Source organism: Zosterops lateralis (genome assembly GCF_965231275.1).
Source record: "Zosterops lateralis genome assembly, chromosome: 24".
NCBI classification, from domain to species: Eukaryota; Metazoa; Chordata; class Aves; order Passeriformes; family Zosteropidae; genus Zosterops; species Zosterops lateralis.
Window position 1 is genome coordinate 3,634,522 of NC_139784.1, and position 20,501 is coordinate 3,655,022.

The 20,501-nt window shown below is 41.5% G+C and overlaps 1 protein-coding gene across 3 annotated transcripts; it reads right to left on the bottom strand.

The window, feature by feature from the left end:
• Positions 1-717: 717 nt before the first annotated feature.
• NBR1 (NBR1 autophagy cargo receptor) lies at positions 718-19,839 on the bottom strand (the record flags this gene model as incomplete). 3 transcript variants are annotated; one of them, XM_083877732.1, is made up of 21 exons in its annotated part: positions 718-2,984; positions 3,367-3,472; positions 4,719-4,788; positions 5,334-5,431; positions 5,719-6,079; positions 6,686-6,820; positions 6,944-7,135; positions 7,911-8,021; positions 8,329-8,404; positions 8,843-8,995; positions 9,416-9,703; positions 10,211-10,370; positions 10,989-11,195; positions 11,664-11,828; positions 12,886-13,091; positions 14,166-14,240; positions 14,767-14,958; positions 15,770-15,792; positions 16,176-16,194; positions 17,489-17,551; positions 19,681-19,839. In XM_083877732.1, the coding sequence occupies 21 exons, from the start codon at positions 19,837-19,839 to the stop codon at positions 2,814-2,816; spliced, it is 3,030 nt and encodes a 1,009-aa protein (XP_083733858.1). In that variant the 3' UTR covers positions 718-2,813. The 3 variants fall into 3 exon arrangements, with proteins under 3 accessions (XP_083733858.1, XP_083733859.1, XP_083733860.1); XM_083877733.1 differs by lacking the exon at positions 19,681-19,839 and adding an exon at positions 17,695-17,819 and having other exon boundaries at positions 719-2,984; XM_083877734.1 differs by lacking the exons at positions 15,770-15,792; positions 19,681-19,839 and having other exon boundaries at positions 719-2,984; positions 17,489-17,506.
• Between the last annotated feature and the right edge of the window lie 662 nt (positions 19,840-20,501).

A 20,501-nucleotide genomic window follows, 5' to 3' on the forward strand; every position in this document is an offset into this window, starting at 1 on the left:
CGGCAGGGCCAGGGCAGGGGCACAGAGGGGTCCGGTGCTGCTCCACAGCCCGCGGTACGAGCAGGGCTGGTGAAGCATTGATTTAGAAGAATTAAAGACTTTAGTTAAAATAGATATTGCTGAGGTAAGGTAGCTAAGCTTCCCTTTTGTTAACAGAAGCCGGATTGATAAATCAGGGAAGCTGTCAAACTAGGCTTTTACATCCTGAATAATCAATAGACTCCATGAATACAGTACAATCATAAATCAAACAGTCCTGGAAAAAACAGGATTCAGCTGTCACGTAACACTAAAGGTTAAAAAGTCCAAGAGAGGAAGACCCATCTTACTTCATCATTTTGGGACCCCACCCCATAAAAAAGACCACCAACCAATTTTAAAGAACAAACTACACATGCTTAATGGCTTTTTGGGCTAATTACCATATGAAGCGGGGAATGGGATGTACCAGAGTTATGAATATGCATTTGTGTTTTGGGTATTCAATACTCCTGTACATAAAAGACCCTGTGATGATCTGTGAATTGTGTGTGTGTATTTGGGAGCGATCCCGCACGCTGCCCGGCGTCGTAATAAACATACACTTTCTAACTTTAAACTGTTAGAGAGTCTTTGTCCGTCAGAGTTGGATATTGGTATTAGATCAATATCCATAGTTTTTTAATAATTTACTGGGAATCCCATCCCGACCCCCCCAGCCCCAGTGCTCGCCCGAAATAAGATACAGAGGTCACATCTGCTCTATAGAATATATTATAAATTATATCATGCATCCATTAACAAAATATACAAAGCCAACAGAAATATATCTATCTTAAGCCTGAGCATACAGCATCTAAACTCTAGTAAAAAGTAACCTAAATGGAACAGCATCTCACACTTGCCATTTCAATCCGCAATGAAGTGTTCCTCCTCGAGTGTTTTCGTTTTATCATTTATAGAACACATGAACATTCCAAGTACAAAGGTACACATGGCAAATGTGGGTCCTGCTGGGCCTGACAAACCACAGCAAATAACCACACTCTGCTTCAAAGTGCCATCAGCTTCTGCATTTCACCCCTGTCCTTTCTTCCTCCTTGTTCTAGAGTTGGCATAACTCAAAAGATACTCAAAACAACACAGCCAAGTTAAGGTGGAAAGTTACAGAAAGATCTTTAACTGGTCCACAGCACACAGTTGTACTGGTGTACAGAGAGATGGGAAACACTGCAAAATACTTCTACTGTATTTCAAAATAAACATTTAAGAGTATATCTTCCACAATCTATAAAAATAGGTTTAAAACGAAAGTGGTATGATACATTTGTTTTCTTGAACTATTTTAATGGTATTTTATCTCTATGGGTATTAAGTCTTCTTAAAAAATTACTGATAACCTGGTCAGCCACAATACTTGACACCATTTCAGCTGTATGGTGACAAAACAGAACACTAGTTTGAAGCAGGAATAATATAAAATATTTTAGACTCAATGGTCTCTTACTGCAGCAAAGAAAAACGTTTACTTGAAAGTAAGAACGTAGCCAACACCGTGGTCTGCTGAGGGACTGAACTCTGAGGAGTTATCTATGGATACCCCACTGCACAGCAGTGTCTGGTGCTCATTTCTGTCATTCTTCAGATTCAAATCTCTCAGCATGTTTTGTAGGGAATTCTTAGATCTCCAAATTAAATATGGGCATCTAAAAATCTTATGAAAAAAAGGAATTCTACAGATGTGGCTATGGAAACCCAGGACCAGCTAAAAACATTAGAGGAGACAGTACATCTGAAAGTGCTTAAGTTAATGCATTTTTCAAACTCTAATGTAAAGTTATGTGATCCCTGCTTCATTCTTCCCATTCCTAAACATGACCAAAATTTGTACTCCAGTTCAGGTCTGGGTTCCTACACATTCTTGCCTTTTTTAATGTGCTGTTAACAGAGTAAAATGTTTGCACTATAGTGAAAAAAGGTAATGGTCAAATTTTTAATCTTTTTACAAAGAGCCTGTAAAGATTCCTAGAAAAGCCTTTCCTACCCTTACACTCTGTTTTTAACAAAATATTTTATGTAGGTTATACTTCTGTTAGAGATCTGGTGTGCACTATCATTACTGGTTCAAATGCTGGTGGTAATTCTCCTGCTTCATTTTGCTACAAGAAACAACAACTTCACTGGTATTCATCAGTGGAACTGCAGTTACACTTTCAGACTTTTCAAAAGTCGTTTGGTGATTCAAGATGGCTTTCTTCTATAAGTTCTTTTTCTTAGAATAATTTGTAAGATTTAAATTTGTCACCTTACTATCACGCATTGGAAAACCAATTACTAAATCCTCAGAAGAAACAAAGAAGCTCCTAGTTTCAGGCATCTCTTGTAAATTAAGCAGGACTACATTTTACAGCAGCATTTTACACTGGTTTCTATCCCAAAGCTAATTAAGCCAACAAAAAAAAAAAAAATCCAGCTGCCTAAAAAATAAAAGTGTATACACAATAAAATGGGAAATTCTCATCTGGGTACAAAGTTTAGTTCTACATGATTCCCTGCTAAAAGGATTTGATCTGAAATTAGAGATTTAAAGACTACTCATTTAACTATGAGGTCCAAATAATAACTGAAATTCTGGTATCCATTTCAAGAGATGCCACAAGGGTTGTTTTGACATTTCCATGAGGGTCAAAAATAAGAAGTCAAATGCTCAAAGAGAAGCAGAAGTTTTAAGTCAAGCCTCCAAACAGAGAGCAGCTGAGGAGCAGACTGCTACTCCTGCAATCTTTAATTAGAGTTTACTCAATGAAGACTATTCTTCTCTCCACTAGGAAGGTTCAGCACCTATTGCACCAGTCTCTGTTGCTGATATGAAGCAATTCAGTTACCACTTCAATCATGTTATTGTTGTGTTTCTTCAGCAGGCGCAGGTTTAACTGCCTGTCACAGAATCCCATCTCACACAGACTGGACAGCAGAGCTGCAGTCTGCTCTTCTGGAGCTGCAGGCTGTGGAAAACAAAAGACAGTAAGATAAGCTAAAAAAGGTAATTTAATTTTTGCCATTTGAAGCAGGGGCCCTGCATTATACTAGAATCAAACTGAGGCACAGAGGCTCTTCTGGCCCCATTTAAGCCATTTATAATCCCTTTCACTGCTCACTTATAAAGGTGAGTTACTACTCTTACATGATGCTACAAGAGACATCTTCCATCCCTATGGCATGGATTTCCCAGTCTGCTGAGAGCAGCAAACCTCAAGGGGATGTCATCAAACTGAATATTGTACACTTACATTTACTCCAATATAGAATATTGATACACTTAAAAAACATACACTTATAAATCTGTTATTCTATGAAACTCAGAGAGCACACTGGAAAAACATTCACCTGTTCAACAATGGGTGGTCCAGCAAATAATGCTTTGTAAGCAGAAGCAGCAACTGACAAAGCTCCTTTCACAAGCTCTCCTGCAATGCTGCTTCCTTGAGGGTACCTGTGAAGAGACCAGGTGCTGCTTTATGGTCAGTAGAGCCAAGGGTTTTGTCCTGGGTTGTAGTATAGGATGTGCACGAAGTATTTTATCACCATCTTCATCAACAGTTGAATCAAACTGTTGGAGCAGTGTTTTCCCAGGCCCCCTCCCTCCGGGCTATCATCTGTTAATGGCCCATCAATGCCTTGCCCAGGACTCACAGGGAACTCCCTCCGGGAGCTACCTCTCTTTAATGGGCCACCAAGGACCCACTTCACAACTCATCATCCCATTGTGAGATGCTCTGCCCAGGAGGAGGAGCCAAGCATTCTCACCTGGATAGAATCCGGGATTTGGGACAGGACAAGCAGCCCTGACCCACTGGATTCCCAGAGGACCAGAGCTACCAGACCTTTCTATGGGATCACTGCTTCAGGAAGAGCCCCTCACCTGGACTGCTCCCACCACCCTGCTCAGGTTGTGTTCTGACTCGGTCAGTAGTCTTTTGTATCATTGCATTTATTTTATTTTACTTTACTTTTTTTCCTTTCTTCTTATTAAATTGTATTTCTGACTTGGAGCCTGTCACTCGTTTTGCTTTCAAACCACAACAGGTTTGTTTCAGTGAAATACAAATCACTGCCTGTTGAGGCAAGGACTGTTGGAGACAACAGCCTGTGATTCAGAGGAATCAGCAGTTTGGGAACTGAGCTATACAAGAAGCTCATTCCTTCTTCTTGACACCTTCTAATTGTGGGTGTATGCTTTCCATGAAGTGACCTTCTGTAAAGAGTTTAGTGTTCTCATCTAGGAGAGGGCAGACCTACATGAAAGCTGTGCACTGACACATCCATTCAGAGTAGGATGACTTCTATTTGTTTTCTATGAATACTTCAGTTAATATTCTACTTAATGTTTTGACTTACTTTCCAGTCTCAGTATTTTAAGACAACTTTATAGCTAACTTGTAAAATCTCCATTCTAAGAATGCTGAGATTTTCCAGAAAAAAAACCCCACAGAATTTCAGAAGCATTCAACTTGAGCTCTTCATTAACTTTGGCTTTTCAGTTCTGCATTCTTTTGATTTGTGCCCAAATAAAAATCAAGATCTTATGAAAACACAGCATGTTTGCTTTAAGAAGATAGGCCTCTCTCCAAATTAATTACTACATGAAATGTGTAGGCCAGAGCTTTTTTCTAGGTGTCTAATTAAGCAGTTCTCAATCTAAAATAGTGTTTGTGAAGTCACACCTTCAGCTTCATTACCTGGGGTATTCTGAGAACTTAGTGAGAAATGCAGAAGATCCTGGCCCATGATTATCTTCACCACTGGGTTCTGGAAGAGGAAGAAAAAAGTCAACGTGTCCAGTTAATGACAGTCAAGCTGGAGAAATGCAACACATACATAAACATAAAGTGTGTCTCAGTACAACAGTAATACTCCAAGTTTATTTATGCAGACCAGGTATCCAGGATTCTCACTGCAGTGAAAGCAGTCACAAGATTTTCAGAACCATCTGACTGATTTATCAGTGGTGTTTAACACAAGAGGAACTGCTGTCTCAGTGTCTGTAACAGCAGCTTAAGTACATAGCTCATTAATTCCAGAGCAAGGTAATTTTCCAGCTGCCTGTAAGTACTTTTGAGTATCCTCTTACCATTTCCTTTAATAGATGTTCTTAACTGAGCCACAAAGCCAATTATTTATTTGCAACATCCATACAGCAAAAGTTCAACACCCAGAGAAAAACTAAAATCTTTACTTGGTAGATTTCTGCTCTCCTCAAGAGAAACCAGACATTAAATTCAGTACTAGGCATAAGGAAAATGTAATAGCAATAGTCTGCACTCTTCACACCCTTCATTAAATACTATCAATACCTTCTCTCTGTATTTGATCATGAGGAGCAGAAGAGATATTCTCTGAAGCTGGTGTGTTTGGTTCTTGGAAGATAGAATTCTGAAGAGATGAAAGATTCCTGAAAACATAAGGCAAAAACATCACTACTTTTATTCTATATACACACACATAACTAAGTCATGATCAACAGAAAAAAGAAAACTTCACATGCTCCCTTCTCTCCCTCTCTTGCACTTGGCTAAACCAGTGAGTACAGCCTCTATAAACATCTGTAAGATTTAAGAATATTCACCTCAGTACAAGATAAAACTTTTGTTACAACAATTCCTGCTTGGAAAGTACTAGACTTTGTAGATTCTACAGCAATAGCAGCATCACCATTTTGTTCTTGTCCCCAGATCATACCTTTGTGCCTGGGGTGAGCTGTCCACAATCTCTGGGGTTAATGGTACTGCAGGCAGGGTTTGGGAAGCTGTCAGTGTATCACTGATCCTTTGGATCTGTGGCTGGCTTCCCCCTTCTGGGTTCTCTGCTGCTGTTTCAGGTTCTCCTGCTTTTTCTAAACCAGGCTGAGAAAGAGCTGAACTATACATGGAGTCACCCAAAGGCCGACTGGTGTCGAAGCACTCAGGGAGAATAATGATATAATCCTCTGAGGAAGTAGAGGAGCACTGACTCTGAACATCATCTTTATCATCTTCCTCTTCATCAGACTTGCCAGTACCGCCATGGGGGCTTGTGCTCTCATCAGACAGTGGAAGGTCCCCTGGTAGGAAAAAAAATGAGGTATTAACCAATGTCCATTTTGTATGGACAAGAGCAGAGACAGAACCATCCCAGTTGTAAGAGACAAGGATTTAGAAACAACTGTAAACCTTAGCTGCTGCCAATAATGGTGTCATTTTCCCTTTTGTGGGGAGGGGGTAGTGTGAAAGAGTAACAGATCTTAATGTTAAGCCCACGCAAATATGCTGCTGGTATTAATGCTTATAAGTAAAAACAGGAGTAAGAGCTATATAGAGAACTTAATCTGTACTTTCCGGCTCCTAAATTACACACATTAGAAACAGGTCAGAAACATTTCAAGCTATGTGTACAAAATATGGAGGCACCAGTCATGTATAACATACGAGCACTGACTTGAATCCCAACTGGAACATTTTGGTCTCAATTTCACTGCCTTAAAAAGTTGTTAAACTAGCGACTTGTTAAAGTACTGACACCAATTTGCTGATGCAATCATTCTCACAACTGGGACAATCTAATTATTCTCTTAATCTAATCAGGATCAGTTTCCTAGAACACTGTCAGATCTTCTGACATATGATTTTTTTTTACAGCTTTATCTTACATTCAAGCCCATTTTACTTACCACAGGAATTTTCTGTCACTGGTTCTGACTCATGAATCTTTGCTTCCTTTTTGGAAGTGGAATTACTATTTATCATAGGTGATTCTTCATTTATCATATTGCAACTGAAGCTGTCTTGCAATGTTTGTAGAGAGTCTAATAAAACCAACCAGGAAAAACAATTAAATGGTATCAACCACCTGAGATGAGCAATTTGTGTCTCATGTCTGACTGCAAACAAGCCAAGCCAGAGTCAAGCCAGGTAATAACAGTACTTACTCTGGAGGATTTTGGGGGTTTTTTGTGGAGGCTTGTGGTCAGGGGCAGCATCCAGTGTCAGAGATCGAATTACAGTTTCACAGACAAACTGAGTCCCACTCATATCTTCCTCCCCTTCCTCCTGGTTCAATCCATGTTCAGCTTTCATCTTCACCACAGAGGAGTCCACAGAAAGGCAGGCTTCTGCCATTCCTTGGAAAGAGAAACATAACCACTACCACCACAAGGAAATGTAACTATAAGAAAATTTTTTAGACTAGCCACAGCTAATATTGACTCTGTGAGTTAATTCTGCCTAAAACTTGAAAGATTTTTGAATTCAGTTCAAGTTGAATGCAAAAGTGAATGAGAAGCACACCTGGAGTGTTTGGAGTATATAACCTAGTCTATAAAGGGTAGATTGTTAATTCTCCCAACAATTTTAGTGGTCAGACAAATCAAAAGAAGCATTTGAAAGAACTTTATACAAGGGCATGCAGTAATAGACCAGTAGGGAATGACTTTAACAGGGAGAAGGGTATATTTAGATTAGATATTAGGCAGAAATGCTTCCTTTTGAGGGTGGTGAGGCCATGGCACAGAGCAGCTGTGGCTGCTCCATCCCTGGAAGTGTCCAAGGCCAGGCTGGACAGGGCTTGGAGCAGCCTGGGGCAGGGGAAGTTGTCCCTGCTCATGGCAGGAAGGGTGGAACTGAATAGTCTTTAGGATGCCTTCCAACCCAAACCATTCTGTGATTCCATGATTTCTATTTCCAAATCTACATATATTATGCTCCAACCTCTATAATCACTAATGTAGTGTCAGACTCCAGGTTTATGAGACAAACAACATTTTTTCTTTTTTTTTTTTTTTTTCCAAAGAAGGGGAAGACAGTAGTTAGAATTCCTTTTAGACATCAGGTTTGCTGACTACACAGAAGTGACAATATCCTCCCTTCACCCCCAAGCTCCTCAGGACTACTGCTTACCAGGCACTAGTTTAAATCCACTCCCCTCGTTCTCCTCCTCTATCTGACCTAAGCCAGGTTTCTCCAGCAAGGGGCTGTCACGTGGCAAAGGGGACATGCATGGAGTCATGTCTGAAAAACACAGGGAGCAAAGATAATTGGCACTAAAGGAGAAGGAGCCTCCATGAGGTAACATTTTTAAAAGTTGTTCTTTTTAAGGGACATTCTTTCAAGAGTGAAGAAACTTAGTTATTTTGCAAGATAATCTGGTGGAATGAACAACTAGCTTTGCATTACTTTGCCACTGGCTGTGCAAAGAAAGTGGCAGCATTCCTCAACATCTGGAATGTTATGTTTTTGGGGATATGAAGCCAAGACTGAAAAACATACAGGATAGCTGTCTGTGCCTGAGAGAGCACACAGAATACAGGAGCCTTACCAACAGGAGTATTGTGTGGCACTCGCTCCAATTCCTGCACAATATTAATGTCCAACAGCTCAAAGGACAGCAAATCCTACAGGAAAAAAACACACAGCAGTTTCCATGAGCAAACTCTGAAACTGAATCATAGCTGTAGTTGGCAGCACAGATCCCACTGGTGTACAAATAACACTTTGCCACCTCAGGGGGCAGTTTTCCCACAACATACATTTACATCATTGAATATGGTGCACAAATCAGGGCAAGGGACAAAGCTAAGAACTCCCTTGTTAGGGCCAGAGAAAGACTCAATGCTGACTCTTTCCTGAGAACCTTAACCTGTCCTACACATACCTTCCACATAATGAGAGTGCCTAATACCAGTTTGAGAAAACAGCTCTGCTATATAAAATGCAATATACTCTTTCTGAAAATAGAGTGGCCATTTTTAGAGCTCAGAAGCTTTATTCTTTCTACCTACCTAGACATCAAACCCAAGGTGGTTTTCTTTACCTGAATTTTAGCACTTTACCTGTGCAGTGAGGAGATCGACAGATGGGATATAAAATTCTCTCTCACTTGGCAGATTTTTGATCTTCAAAGGAATAGTTGGCAGAGATACTTCAGCCTGCTCTGCAATTTCACCTATCAGTTGAGCACCTGTTTCTGTCTTTAAGGAAGCATCCTGCAAAAATAAAAAAAAAACAGAAGCCTCTTAGCCCCAGTAAAGAAAACATGACATGAAATCTAAAGCCTGAATTTTGTGCAAACACTCAAGTAATTTGAAAGAAATTTAAATCAAGTTATTACAGAGCCAAAAGGACAAGACCTAACAAAGAGAAATGTTGCAGTGTTTCAGTTCAAAGTAGACAAACAGCTGCAACAGACTGATAGCTAATGTCATGCCTGTCAAAAAGAACAACTACTTTAGAACTCATAAATACAATATATGTTGTATTTCTTTCCTATTAAAAATAAAATTTAAAAGCAGACAGCTAAAGGAATCCCCTTGAATAGTTAGTTAGGAATACTATGCCAAATAACACACAAAGCTCTGTCTCCCAGGCAATTCTGAACTGCCCCAAATACCAGGTGAGTGACTTGCCTGTTTGGTACTGGAAGCTCCACTCTTCTGACAGGAGTCAGAATCTTTCCAATCACTTTCTACGTAGTCAGCAGCTGGAGAGGGATCCACAACAATACTGCACCAGATCCTTGGCCCAAATTGTTCCCCTCTGTGTGACAGTCTCCAGTGAGAAGTGTAAGTTCCTTCTATGTTGGGAGCTACAAACTCAACTGAAACAGTTCCTACTTGTCCAGATGGAAGGGACGGCACTACCACATCTTTTTTCTCAGCAGATGCCAAGGTCAGATTACCCCACATAAGTTTCAACTGAAATATACAACAGAAAAAGGCAAAAGTTAACTTCTCAAGCTTCCTTGCAAAGTGTGGGCAGTAGGAAGCAAAGCTCCCCTGCTGAAAGGCCTTGTAGATACCAGGCATAGAGAAGACAGGATGTGTGAATCACACATCCTCGCATTAGTCAGTATCAACACAAAGATACCCCATCTTTCAACACAAATGCAGCTACTCACAGAACAAAGGGGTTTGGAGGTCAGAAAAGCAAAAAAACAGTTTTAAATGGGGTCAAACTGTACCATTGTAACACGGGGGACATACTATTAATGGGAAACATGTCCAGTGATGGTACTCTGCACAGCTTTCTTCCTATAGTCTATACTTATAAAGAGTAGCTACACAGGTTATTGCCCCAGAATTGCCAGCTGTCAATCAACAGGCCAAAGGAAATCATAAACAGGTGCTAACACAGAATTCACATACAAATGTTATCCTCCAGAATGATTTTAGTGTGTAGAAGGAAGAGCAAAGGCAAGATACCTTTGTGTCTGAGCTCCATTCCACATTGCCAGTGTTCTTCATTCGCCAGTGTTTGATAAACTTTGTTCCTGGTTTCAAGTGAGTACCATCAGGCAAATTCTCATCCACAAATACTGCACTTAGTGTTGGGACAATTGCTTGGAAGGGTTGATTAGGACTCCTGGGATTGGAGAGAGGAAACAAAAACCAAAATACACTAAAACTGAAGAAGTTCAGCTGCTGATTAATGTTAATTTGGCTTTTAAATGCCCTAAATGGAAGGGATGAATTAAAGAAACAAGTTTTACTGCACATTCATGAACTCAAAGGGAATGGGAAATGCAGAAGAGTTGCCTGTCTAATGAACCTCATCTCAAGAGCACATAAAAAAAAAAAAAAGAAATAGCACTGAACATAAATATACAGAATGTACTTGATTTTATGCAAACACACTTAATAAAGTAGGAAGATACAGACTTTTCTAAAACTGGCAGCAATGTTAATTTATACTGTATGAGCATGCACGTGTAGGTTCAATCCTAGGCACTCCCTCCTCAATCTACAGAAATCACTAAGTTTCTGATAATAGCTATCAGTCACTTTTTCCCCATTCTCCTACTCTCAATTAAAAACCCTTTACCTTGCAAATCACATTTAGACAAAATTCTCACACAGTCAAACAACAAATCATATTTCAAATAAGGCACTTCATAACCTCCCTCCTGTTACTTTAACTCAGCCTCATATCAAAAGGTCAGACAGCACAACTAGCAGATGCTCAGTTAACAACAAGCCTTACAGGAAGGTATTAGGCTGGAGATTCTCAGATTTCAGAGTAGGTGAGCTATTTGTTTCCAGTACATGGATAGAGTTCCACAGATGAATTTTCCTGTGCAATTTCAGTTGCTTTTTGAGCTCTCGGACCTCTGCTTTTCGCTGTTTCTTTTCTGCTCGCAATCTTTGCTTCTCTGCCTTCAGAAATCTTTTGTCCATCTGTTTCTGGAGCCTGCAAAACAATTAACATACTTTATTACCATAAACCGATCAGAATTTATCTTTAGCCATCACAGTCTTAGTCTCAAGGGAACCCTTCAGAAAATATCCCATGCTTCTAGACTGGATACTGAATTATTTTATAAGAACATCCCCCACAGTTGCTTGGGGAACTATAATGAATGATCTCTGAAAGAACAAAAAAAGGCAGACACAGAATGCTCAAAGAAAGCAAGCTCTCAAAGTTTACTACCCATCCATGACACAAAAGTCTGACTTTTTCTACTGTATTATTAAAAGCACTGTAAAATATATGACTTAGGCCCTTTATAAGTAGGCAGCTATTTTTAGCTACTCACAGTAAATCCTGAGTACCACTTCCATTCCTTGTTATCTCTAAAACAAAAGCTGAACCTCAACTCCAACACAGGTTATTTCACTTGCAATCAGGACAATCTTGGCATGTATTGACACCATTTACCTGACTTGCTCCAGGGTAGCAGGCAGGCGTGGGGAGAGCTCTGCCAGGCTGTAACTGTCAGCAACACAGGGGATGGGTCTGCGCAGCTTCAACAGGACGTGGTTTGGATCATGGGCATACGTTCCTGCCTCACACTCCTCACAGATATTGTAGGCTGGACAAAGGCTGCAAAGCAGAAAAGACAAAAGGTGACCAAGAGGCAAAGAAGTTCTGCAGAGAAACAACTTTGTATTATGCTGTATCAGGCTGTAAGTGGTTCACAAGTGACAGCAGCTGGATGTCTCACTTACAGATCAGTAGATCTCACTTATAGATCTACTTATAGTAGTAGATCTCCCTTATATATCAGTATCTGGAGCCATGTGGAATACCTACATGATTATCTCTCTTCTTGGCAAAACTGCAACACAGTTCCCTCTTCTTTGTTAAAAAAAAAAATTGATGCTTCCTTTAGCACAAGTGACTAAAATTGTTGCTACAAAGGGCAGAACGTTTTACCAAAAATCCAGTGCCAGAAATAGCACCATACTTATGAAAATACCGAGGCTAAGTCAACAAGTACTCAGGGATGCAAAGCACATTGCTCCTCCAGGAACAGGGCTGATAAAAAACAGACTGTCATCTCCTGCCAGCAGGAAAAAACATCCAAATAAAAATTCCCGTTGGCATTTCATCCACTGCTTCTGCCTAGTCCCAAAACACTGATCTTTACAGCAATTGCCTCATTAAAAAAAAACCTCTCACTTTTAACACCTCATTTAAGACATTCATCAAAATCTATTTCATGTTATTAGACAGACAACAGTGCAATCATTAAAAAAAAGTATGACCTGCCTTAGTGTCACTGACTCTCAGAACCAAACAAACAACTGATATAGACTAGTGGTTCTAAGTCTTGCTTTTTTGTTCAGTTAACCAAACAAAACATTTTCCATTACAATTAGTGCATGTGCTATGCAGATAAGGTAAAGAGTCATTGAGAACACAGCGCTCTAAAGTTCTCTCACTTAAACTGTCTCTCAAAATACTATTAATCTTGCTTTAATGCAGATAAAGTCTAATGACCATAGCAGAGAGCATCAGCTGTTGGTGAGACACATAGCAGACATTCTGAAGTGTACAGCAGGCTGCAGATGAGGAACTCAGGGGTATCTAAGCCCAGTTTTCCCCCACCCCCTCCCAGGCTGTGCACACCAGGTCCCCACACTCCAGCACGCTGTACCTGCACTGGTAGCGCACCCCGACGATCCGAGCCTGGCAGTTGCAGCAGGAGATGAGCCAGTCACACTGGCTGCTGCTCTCTGAAGGTGCAGCTGCTGCTGTAATTGAGCTCTCACAAAAATCTGGAAGTTGATTGTGATGAACTAGCTTCTCATACAGCTTCTGCTCCAGCCTCTCAACAGTCTCCTTAACTACTTGTTCCCTGAACTGGAAAGAAATTAAAGCAGTCATGAATGAGATCCACCTACTGAGTTTGAAAAGCTGAGTTACGTTGTCACAAGTCTCCCAGTGTGTCAGCAGTCACAGAATACTATACAACCTTTTCCCCTACACCCAGCACACTCTACATAAAATTAAACAAATACCACATTCCTCAGAGAGGATTCTGTTCTAGAAAATACCAACCCAGAGCTTTTAAGAAGGCAAGTTAAAAATCCCATATCTGGGCTTACAATATATTTTTCTTCCATAAGCTTTCACAAAGGGAAGGAAACTCATTTCCAAAACAACTACCACAACTCCCAAACCCCTCTAGCCTCTCTACCATTAACTTCTGATTTGCCCATCAGTGATGTTTTAGATATAACCATGAACTTCCCTTACTTTTAGTTTGTATAAATAGGTGTATAAATAGGCAAAGGAAAGGAGACTCTAGCAAAAAAAAGCTTAAGGATAAATGCACATAGTTCCAAGAACTTGCTAGCTAATTAATTCTTTACAATGTTATCAAACTGCTTTTCAGTGATATTTATCAGCTGTTCAAAACAACATCCACATCTCAACCTGTAGTTATTGTCAATGGCTTCCTGAAAGTATTTTCTCAAAATAAACAGCCAAGAAAAGCAAGGTCATCAAATGCTCTGCTTTCAATCACAGGAAACCAGAAGCATTGTCCTGCTAAAACTGGGCAATAAAGAGCCTACAAGAACAACACTGTTCCATGCTCTCCCACAATGAGTGGTCTGGAATTCCTATGGTTGTCTGGAATGCCACAAGGATTCTGCTATGGGAGCTACTTAAAGCTACACTCAAACTAATCAAATGCATAAACTAAACATCCCACTTTTCACAAGTGGTGTGGATCAAGTTTATGGTTTGGGTTTTTTTTTAAAGTATCCCTTACACTATAGGCATAGACATACAGTTTTCATTAAGATCCTGTTCACAAGTGCTGAACGCAGGAGTGTCCAGATGTCTAAAGTCAGGCATCACAAAGATCTCTTCCACGTACAACTTCTCGTGTAGTTAAGTACACCAAAACTTGCAAGACAATACACTTACTGTTTCCAAGTAGCTAGTAAACCATTCTGGAGGATTTTCATTTGTGCTTCCTGTTGTGGTCTGATTTAACTTTTGCTGAGGGGAAAAAAAAAAACAAAACAAACAGTATGCAAAGTTTAAAAAAAAAAAAAAAAAACAAAAAACCACAACCACCTCAACATAGCAAGTTAACTGCTGAAACAGCTTTTAAGTGTCTTTACAGTAAAATATTTAAAGTTCTTCAGAAAACAGTGGAGAAGTGACACAAAGCAGCCACTGACATTTTCCTGAAACTTCTGCCTCATTAGCAGAGTGTAATTACACACCAAAGAAGTCAAGTCAACCAGAAGTTACCAGATGGCAATGAGGGCTTCAGGAGATGAATTGCTCTGTTTATCAAAACACTTAAGAATGGTCAACATGAAAGCACCTGTATTTCTAACAGCATCAAATTATCCTCTTGAAGACATTCAAACTATTTGGTGAGCTTCAACAGGTGCAGGTAATTGAAAACAGATACCAACTTCTGAACACAGTTTCTCCATATGGCTAAAGAGGACAGACAGTCTACAAATTGAATTAATTTATTAATTCTTTGCTTGAATGCAGCTCAGCTTCTCACCTGAATGGTCAACTCATTATTTTTTCGTTCTTCCTCTAATCCCTGAGCTAGCATGGAATAATGCAAAAGTGGTTTCTTCTCATCTTTAAGAAGCGTCAGCTTTTCTGCCACAATTTTTTCATGTCGTTTCAAAGCAGAAGAATTCTTTTCATAGGCATTCATCTGAAGCTGATTTCCTTGTTTAATGGCAATCTAAATAAACAGCACATACATACACGTTTTCCACTTATGATCAAGATAGAAAAATCTGTAAAAATACAGTATTACACTACATTGGAGGGTTTGAGGAAAGGGTGGGGAAAGACTAACAGACACAAAAAGAAAAACAGAGAGATGCCAAGGTAGAGCCAGCTGATATTCTACTTCTGAAAGGTTACTAATATGTTATTAAAAAGTTTATTAAAAGCCAAAGGATAATCATGCAAATATCCTACTAGAATTTTTCAGCCTATAATAAAGTGTTCATAGGAGCCAGTAAACTATAGATTGTGTCCAGGAATTTATGATTATTCTGAAATTATCAGATTTGAAATTCAAACCATGAGCAAACTCTGAAAGACCTAATAATGTAAAACAGAAATGTAAAGGACTGCATTTTTACTTTGTCTAAGTGCTTATAAAGTAACTAAGCATTGACTCTAATAAGTTTTAATGATATACTCCAGCAGCAGAGTCTATGTGGTAAGATTTTTGAAGGGTTTCACTAAACCAAACATTTCCAAATGTGGGATTACTGTGGAAGGGCTTGAGAAAGTCAGTCTCTTAACCAACCCCCTGCTGCTCAGGGTCCTGAATCCCAACTGCCTGTTCAACTAACTTAGAAAAACAAAGACCAACCAGGATGGAAGAAAAATGTAGTAAGACTACAAGCTACCATCCAAAGCTAGAAAACAGCTATTCTGATCTCCTGGGCCAGGTAATGTCTTTTTTTTTTTTCTCAGCTACACCAATTTTAAGTGGAGAAGGATAAATATATTGAATAAAAGTCAAAGAGCACATTTACCTTCAGAGCTTCTTCATATTCCTCTAAAGAAAAATAGAAAGAAATGTGAATGGCCCCTATCTCACACAACAGATTTAAGTTTAGCACACTGTATTTAGAAATCCTTACACAAGGGGCCTCCCCTACCTTCTGTAAATTCTCTTAAAACAGTGCAATAAATGGTTTTTACAGCAGCAAATATACATTTCACAGCTAAGAGTCACATCATTCTACTAATTTAGTCACTTCCAATTTGTTCCTATGGATCAAGAATTCTTTGCTTTGGGAAGAATTTGATGCCAAATCGTATATAAAATACAAAAATCGGAAAGAAATCAATCAATCATTCTCAACCGCATCTTCAAAAAACACAAAGCAACAGTGGGGGTCTCTTTCTTGATTTCACCTCAATAAAGCAGCAGCTCACCTTTGCTGTTCACAGAGACCTGCAAAGAGAAATAAACAGTGAGCAAGAGCCACAGATACCTTTTTGCAATTCTCCTAAAATTAACACACTTCAGAATAAACATACTATTACTCATAGTTTCTAAATCAGTCCTTTAGACATTTGTTATTGCTGTCAGGTTTAATCATTACCCAAAGCTGTGGTGTTTTGAAGCAGCCCATGTCTGTCACTGGACTGGCACAGGAGGCAGTTCTGGCCCTGCTGTCACCCAGAACAAGTGTCCTCCCCTCACAGTGTCAGTGCCTGCAACCCTGGGCTCCCTGCACAACCCCAGAGCTTGGCGCCACTTGCTTTAAATGCCCAGTTACATGTTTCAAAAGACCAATTAAGTGTTTCATAAGCCCATTCTTCTACAGACACTTAACAATTCTGCACACAGAAGTCACTAATACAAGAAGCTTTATAACCCCCACAGCATTGTAAGATTCTGAACAATGTTTGCTCAGTGTTTCAGAAAAAGCTTTCATAGATGCATCTATATATTTATATATTATACAGGCTGGAAAATAAGGGGAGAATCGTTCTCTGAAAGGTTGTTGGGAGCTTCCTGACATTTCTCCTTAGGGGACAGAAGTAAGAACAAGAGCCCCCCTCTCATTTAGCAGAGCAATAATCCACGCAGTGGAACACTGTGCTTGCAAATGTCTGTTCTGTGTGAGAGTTACGTTCCCCTCTGAATCTCCAGATAAACAAAAATAATATGAGAGGGTGAGACTGTGCCAAGCAGGAAGTTACTCAACAAGGACAACTAGAAGTAACCAATTTGTTTTCTGAGTCAGTAATCTGCTTGGAGATTACAGCAATTGCATAAAGCAAGCAGAGGATTTGAGTACACCAGATCACTGAAGCAACAACATATGCTAATGACAGGGGACCTACATTTTCCAGAGGAAGGAGTCTAGATTGAAGAGACTGGGCTTTACCAGAGCTGAAAACACAAATAGTTACAACTACCTTACTCTTGTTTTAAAAAAAGTGTTCCTCAACAGAAATATTCCTCCCTCAGAGCAAAGAGAACCACTGGGTGTTTCAACAGGGTGGGGAAAAGAAAGGCAGTAGCTTCTAAAAAATATATTTTAAAATATGTATGCTGCCTTAAGAGTAAAACCACAAGACTATCAGCTGTTTTCTTATTAAATGGGGAAACATTCCCCCACCCTGATCTGCATTACAGACTCTCCTGAAGGACAAATCATCACGAGGCAGAAAGTCATTTCTGCCACCAGTCATTCTTCGGGTGACTTATTGCCAGGGTGGGGTAGCAGATATTTTACCTCATCATTATCCTCATCAATGTACTTGATCTGAATGTTGTCCAGGTCAAATGAAACTTTAACCTGGAATGAAAAAAAAGAACACAAAGCCATAGTGAGGCCGGATGACAGATGCCCTCAGTCAATAATGATTATTAATTGGGAATAACATTAAAACCCTTCTATTCCTCCCTTCAGTTTCTCAGTTGAAGCAAACACTGTTTTACCAGATCCATTCCTCTGGAGTTGAACTCTTCCCTCTGCCTTCCCTCCAAGCTTTACTAACTTTCCCTAATGAAAAGAATAAACACATTTCTTTCCTGCTGCACCTTGCCCAGTTAATGTTTACTGCAAAATAAATAATAATAACCTTCCCATTCTAAGAAGACAAGCTCAGGGTTAATAAACTCCGTTATGGTAAACACTGCAAAATATGAAGGCAAAGGCAAACAATCCCTAAAGTCTATTTTTTATATTAAAGAGCACGTGGAACACAGCTCACATAGCGATCAGCCTTCAGCCTATCAAAATTCAGGGAATGAAGCTGAGCAGTTATTTTGCATTTTACATTAACAAGGCAGAATGAGCAGCACCAAATGAACCATAAAATGAAAGCAGTTGTTTCCACATGCTGAGTCTTTGAGGTTCCTGTACATTTTGTTCCTACAAAAGCTGTATTTTCCCCAACAGAAACTCTGAAACAAGTGACACACGTCCTGCCAGCCCAGACCTAAGAGAACAACAGCCTCAGCCAAGAGTCACACAGCCCCACAGGGGACAGATGGACACATCCTGCACTGAACCAGGCAGGTTCTTCCAGCAGCGCATCCCGAATTTTGTGAGTGCACTGAGACAACCAACTTGTTTTGTCAGGAAGAAACCGTGGTCTGGAAGAAACTAATACCACAGATTATTCCCCTAAACTCAAAGCAGAACAAAGAGCTCACATTATCCCTTATAAACATCAAACACCTTTAATAAAATATCAAAACATAACAAAGGCCCAAGTTTAACTGATACTTCCTTAAAACAGCAATTCACAGAGCAGAAACAACCCGTGGCTCTGCCTCGGTCAGGGGAACACTGTAATAGAACACCACACCTTGAACAAACACACCCTGGCGCTCAGAATACCTAAGATTAAGGGCAGCACGGTGCTTACACAGTAATCTGCCTCCAGCTTTGATGCAAGCAGGATTCTAACCAGCTCAGACATTCCTGCAGGCTCTACTTGCACTGAGTATTTAAAGACTGAACCAGTGCCTCTTTCAGAGGACTGAAATACAACTGAAGATGAGGCAGTTCAAACTTTGAACTTGAGCAATTCATAAAGCAAAACTCTCCTGCATGTATGCTGGGATATAGCAGCCAGAAGAAGAGATGAAAGACAGAAAATTAAAAAAAGCTATGAGATCTCTCCAGATGTGACTTTGAGAGCAAGCTAAAAAAAACCAGAACAGTTGCTACAGAATTAATAATAATAATAACAACAATAATAATAATATTAGTTTCATCATAGCCAAGGGACTCCTTACAACACAATTTCACCCTAAGCCAACACAGCAGTTACCACTAAACAGTCCTGAAAACAAGACCCAAACAAACTCTTAACTATACTGAGTCCATGATACACAGATCTTCATAACCAGCTGCCCAGGCAGACTCTGCCCTGGCCAAACCAGCACACACAAAGCTCCGGGAACCAAGGGACCAAACAAATATGTATTAATGACTCAGTACCCCAGGGAGTACAGACTCAGAAACTTCAGAAAAGCAACAAACATGTGTTACTTCACCACAGGTACTCTAACAAGAATAGGAAATAAAAGGAATAGGATACTCTTTACGGAAGGATATACAGAGCCAAACCAAGTGTCCATAGCTGTGGAAAAGGGCAAAGAACACAGCTAAGACCACCTACTCACACAGAAAAAAAAAAAGGCCCTTGAGAATAATTTTCCAAACCAGGCCGTTCCCGTCAATCTAAGCACACAGCGCAGAGGTAAACGATACTATTACGAAAAAGAAGTCAAGATCGCAGCCGTATGAACCATCAGTTCTAAGAGCCTGTGAAATGGACGACACCGCTTTGGAAAGAGCAGCCGGAGACACTGGGCCCCCGAAACCTCCCTGGAAGGGCAGCACCTCCCCGGGCCGGCTCCCGCGGCTGCGGACAGACCCCGCTCCGCCTCCCCCGGCCAGCCCGCGCTCACCATGGCCTCCACATCGGCCCACGTCGTGTGCGCCGGGTCGGACACGAGGAAGGTGCGGGTGTCGCCGCGGCAGGTGACGCGCAGGGTGACCCGCGGCTCCATGGCGCGCTCCCGCGGGGCCGGGGCCGGCGGCGCCAGCGCTCCCGACAGGCACAACATGGCGGCCCGAGGGCGGCCGGCCCCCCGCCTGCTGCGCGCGGCTATTGGCGGAGCTGCCTGTCGCTCATTCAACCCGCCGCTCTGGTTGGTCGGGGGGCGGAGCCAGGGGACTCCGCGGAACCACAACAATAAACACAGCCGGGCGCGCGCGCGCACCGCGGCCACGCACGTCCAGAGACTGCGCCGGTGGACGCCGGGATCACGTGGCGGCGGCAGCCAATCAGGTGCCCAGAGAAGCCAATCACGCTCGGCCTTGGCCCCGCCCCACCGGGGCGGAAGGAGCCCGTTAGGGGGCGCTGCAGGGGCTCGTGCCGGCCCCGCCGCCCCGGATTGGCTGCGCGCGGCGGGGCGGGAAGGGCGCGAAACGCGGCGCGCGGAACGGCTGAGGCGGGGCGGGCCCGGCACTGACCACACCGATACTGACCGCTCCGGCCGTGGCCTGGCCCTGACCGCACCGGCACTGACCGCTCCGGCCGTGGCCTGACACTGAGCACACCGGCACTGACCGCTCCGGCACTGACCGCTCCGGCCGTGGCCTGGCGCTGACCGATCCGGCACTGCTGACCGCTCTGGCGCTGACAGCTCCATCGCTGACCGCCCCGGCACTGACCGCCCCTGGGCTGACCGATCCGTCGCTGACCGCGCTCCCCCCGCCCGTGCCG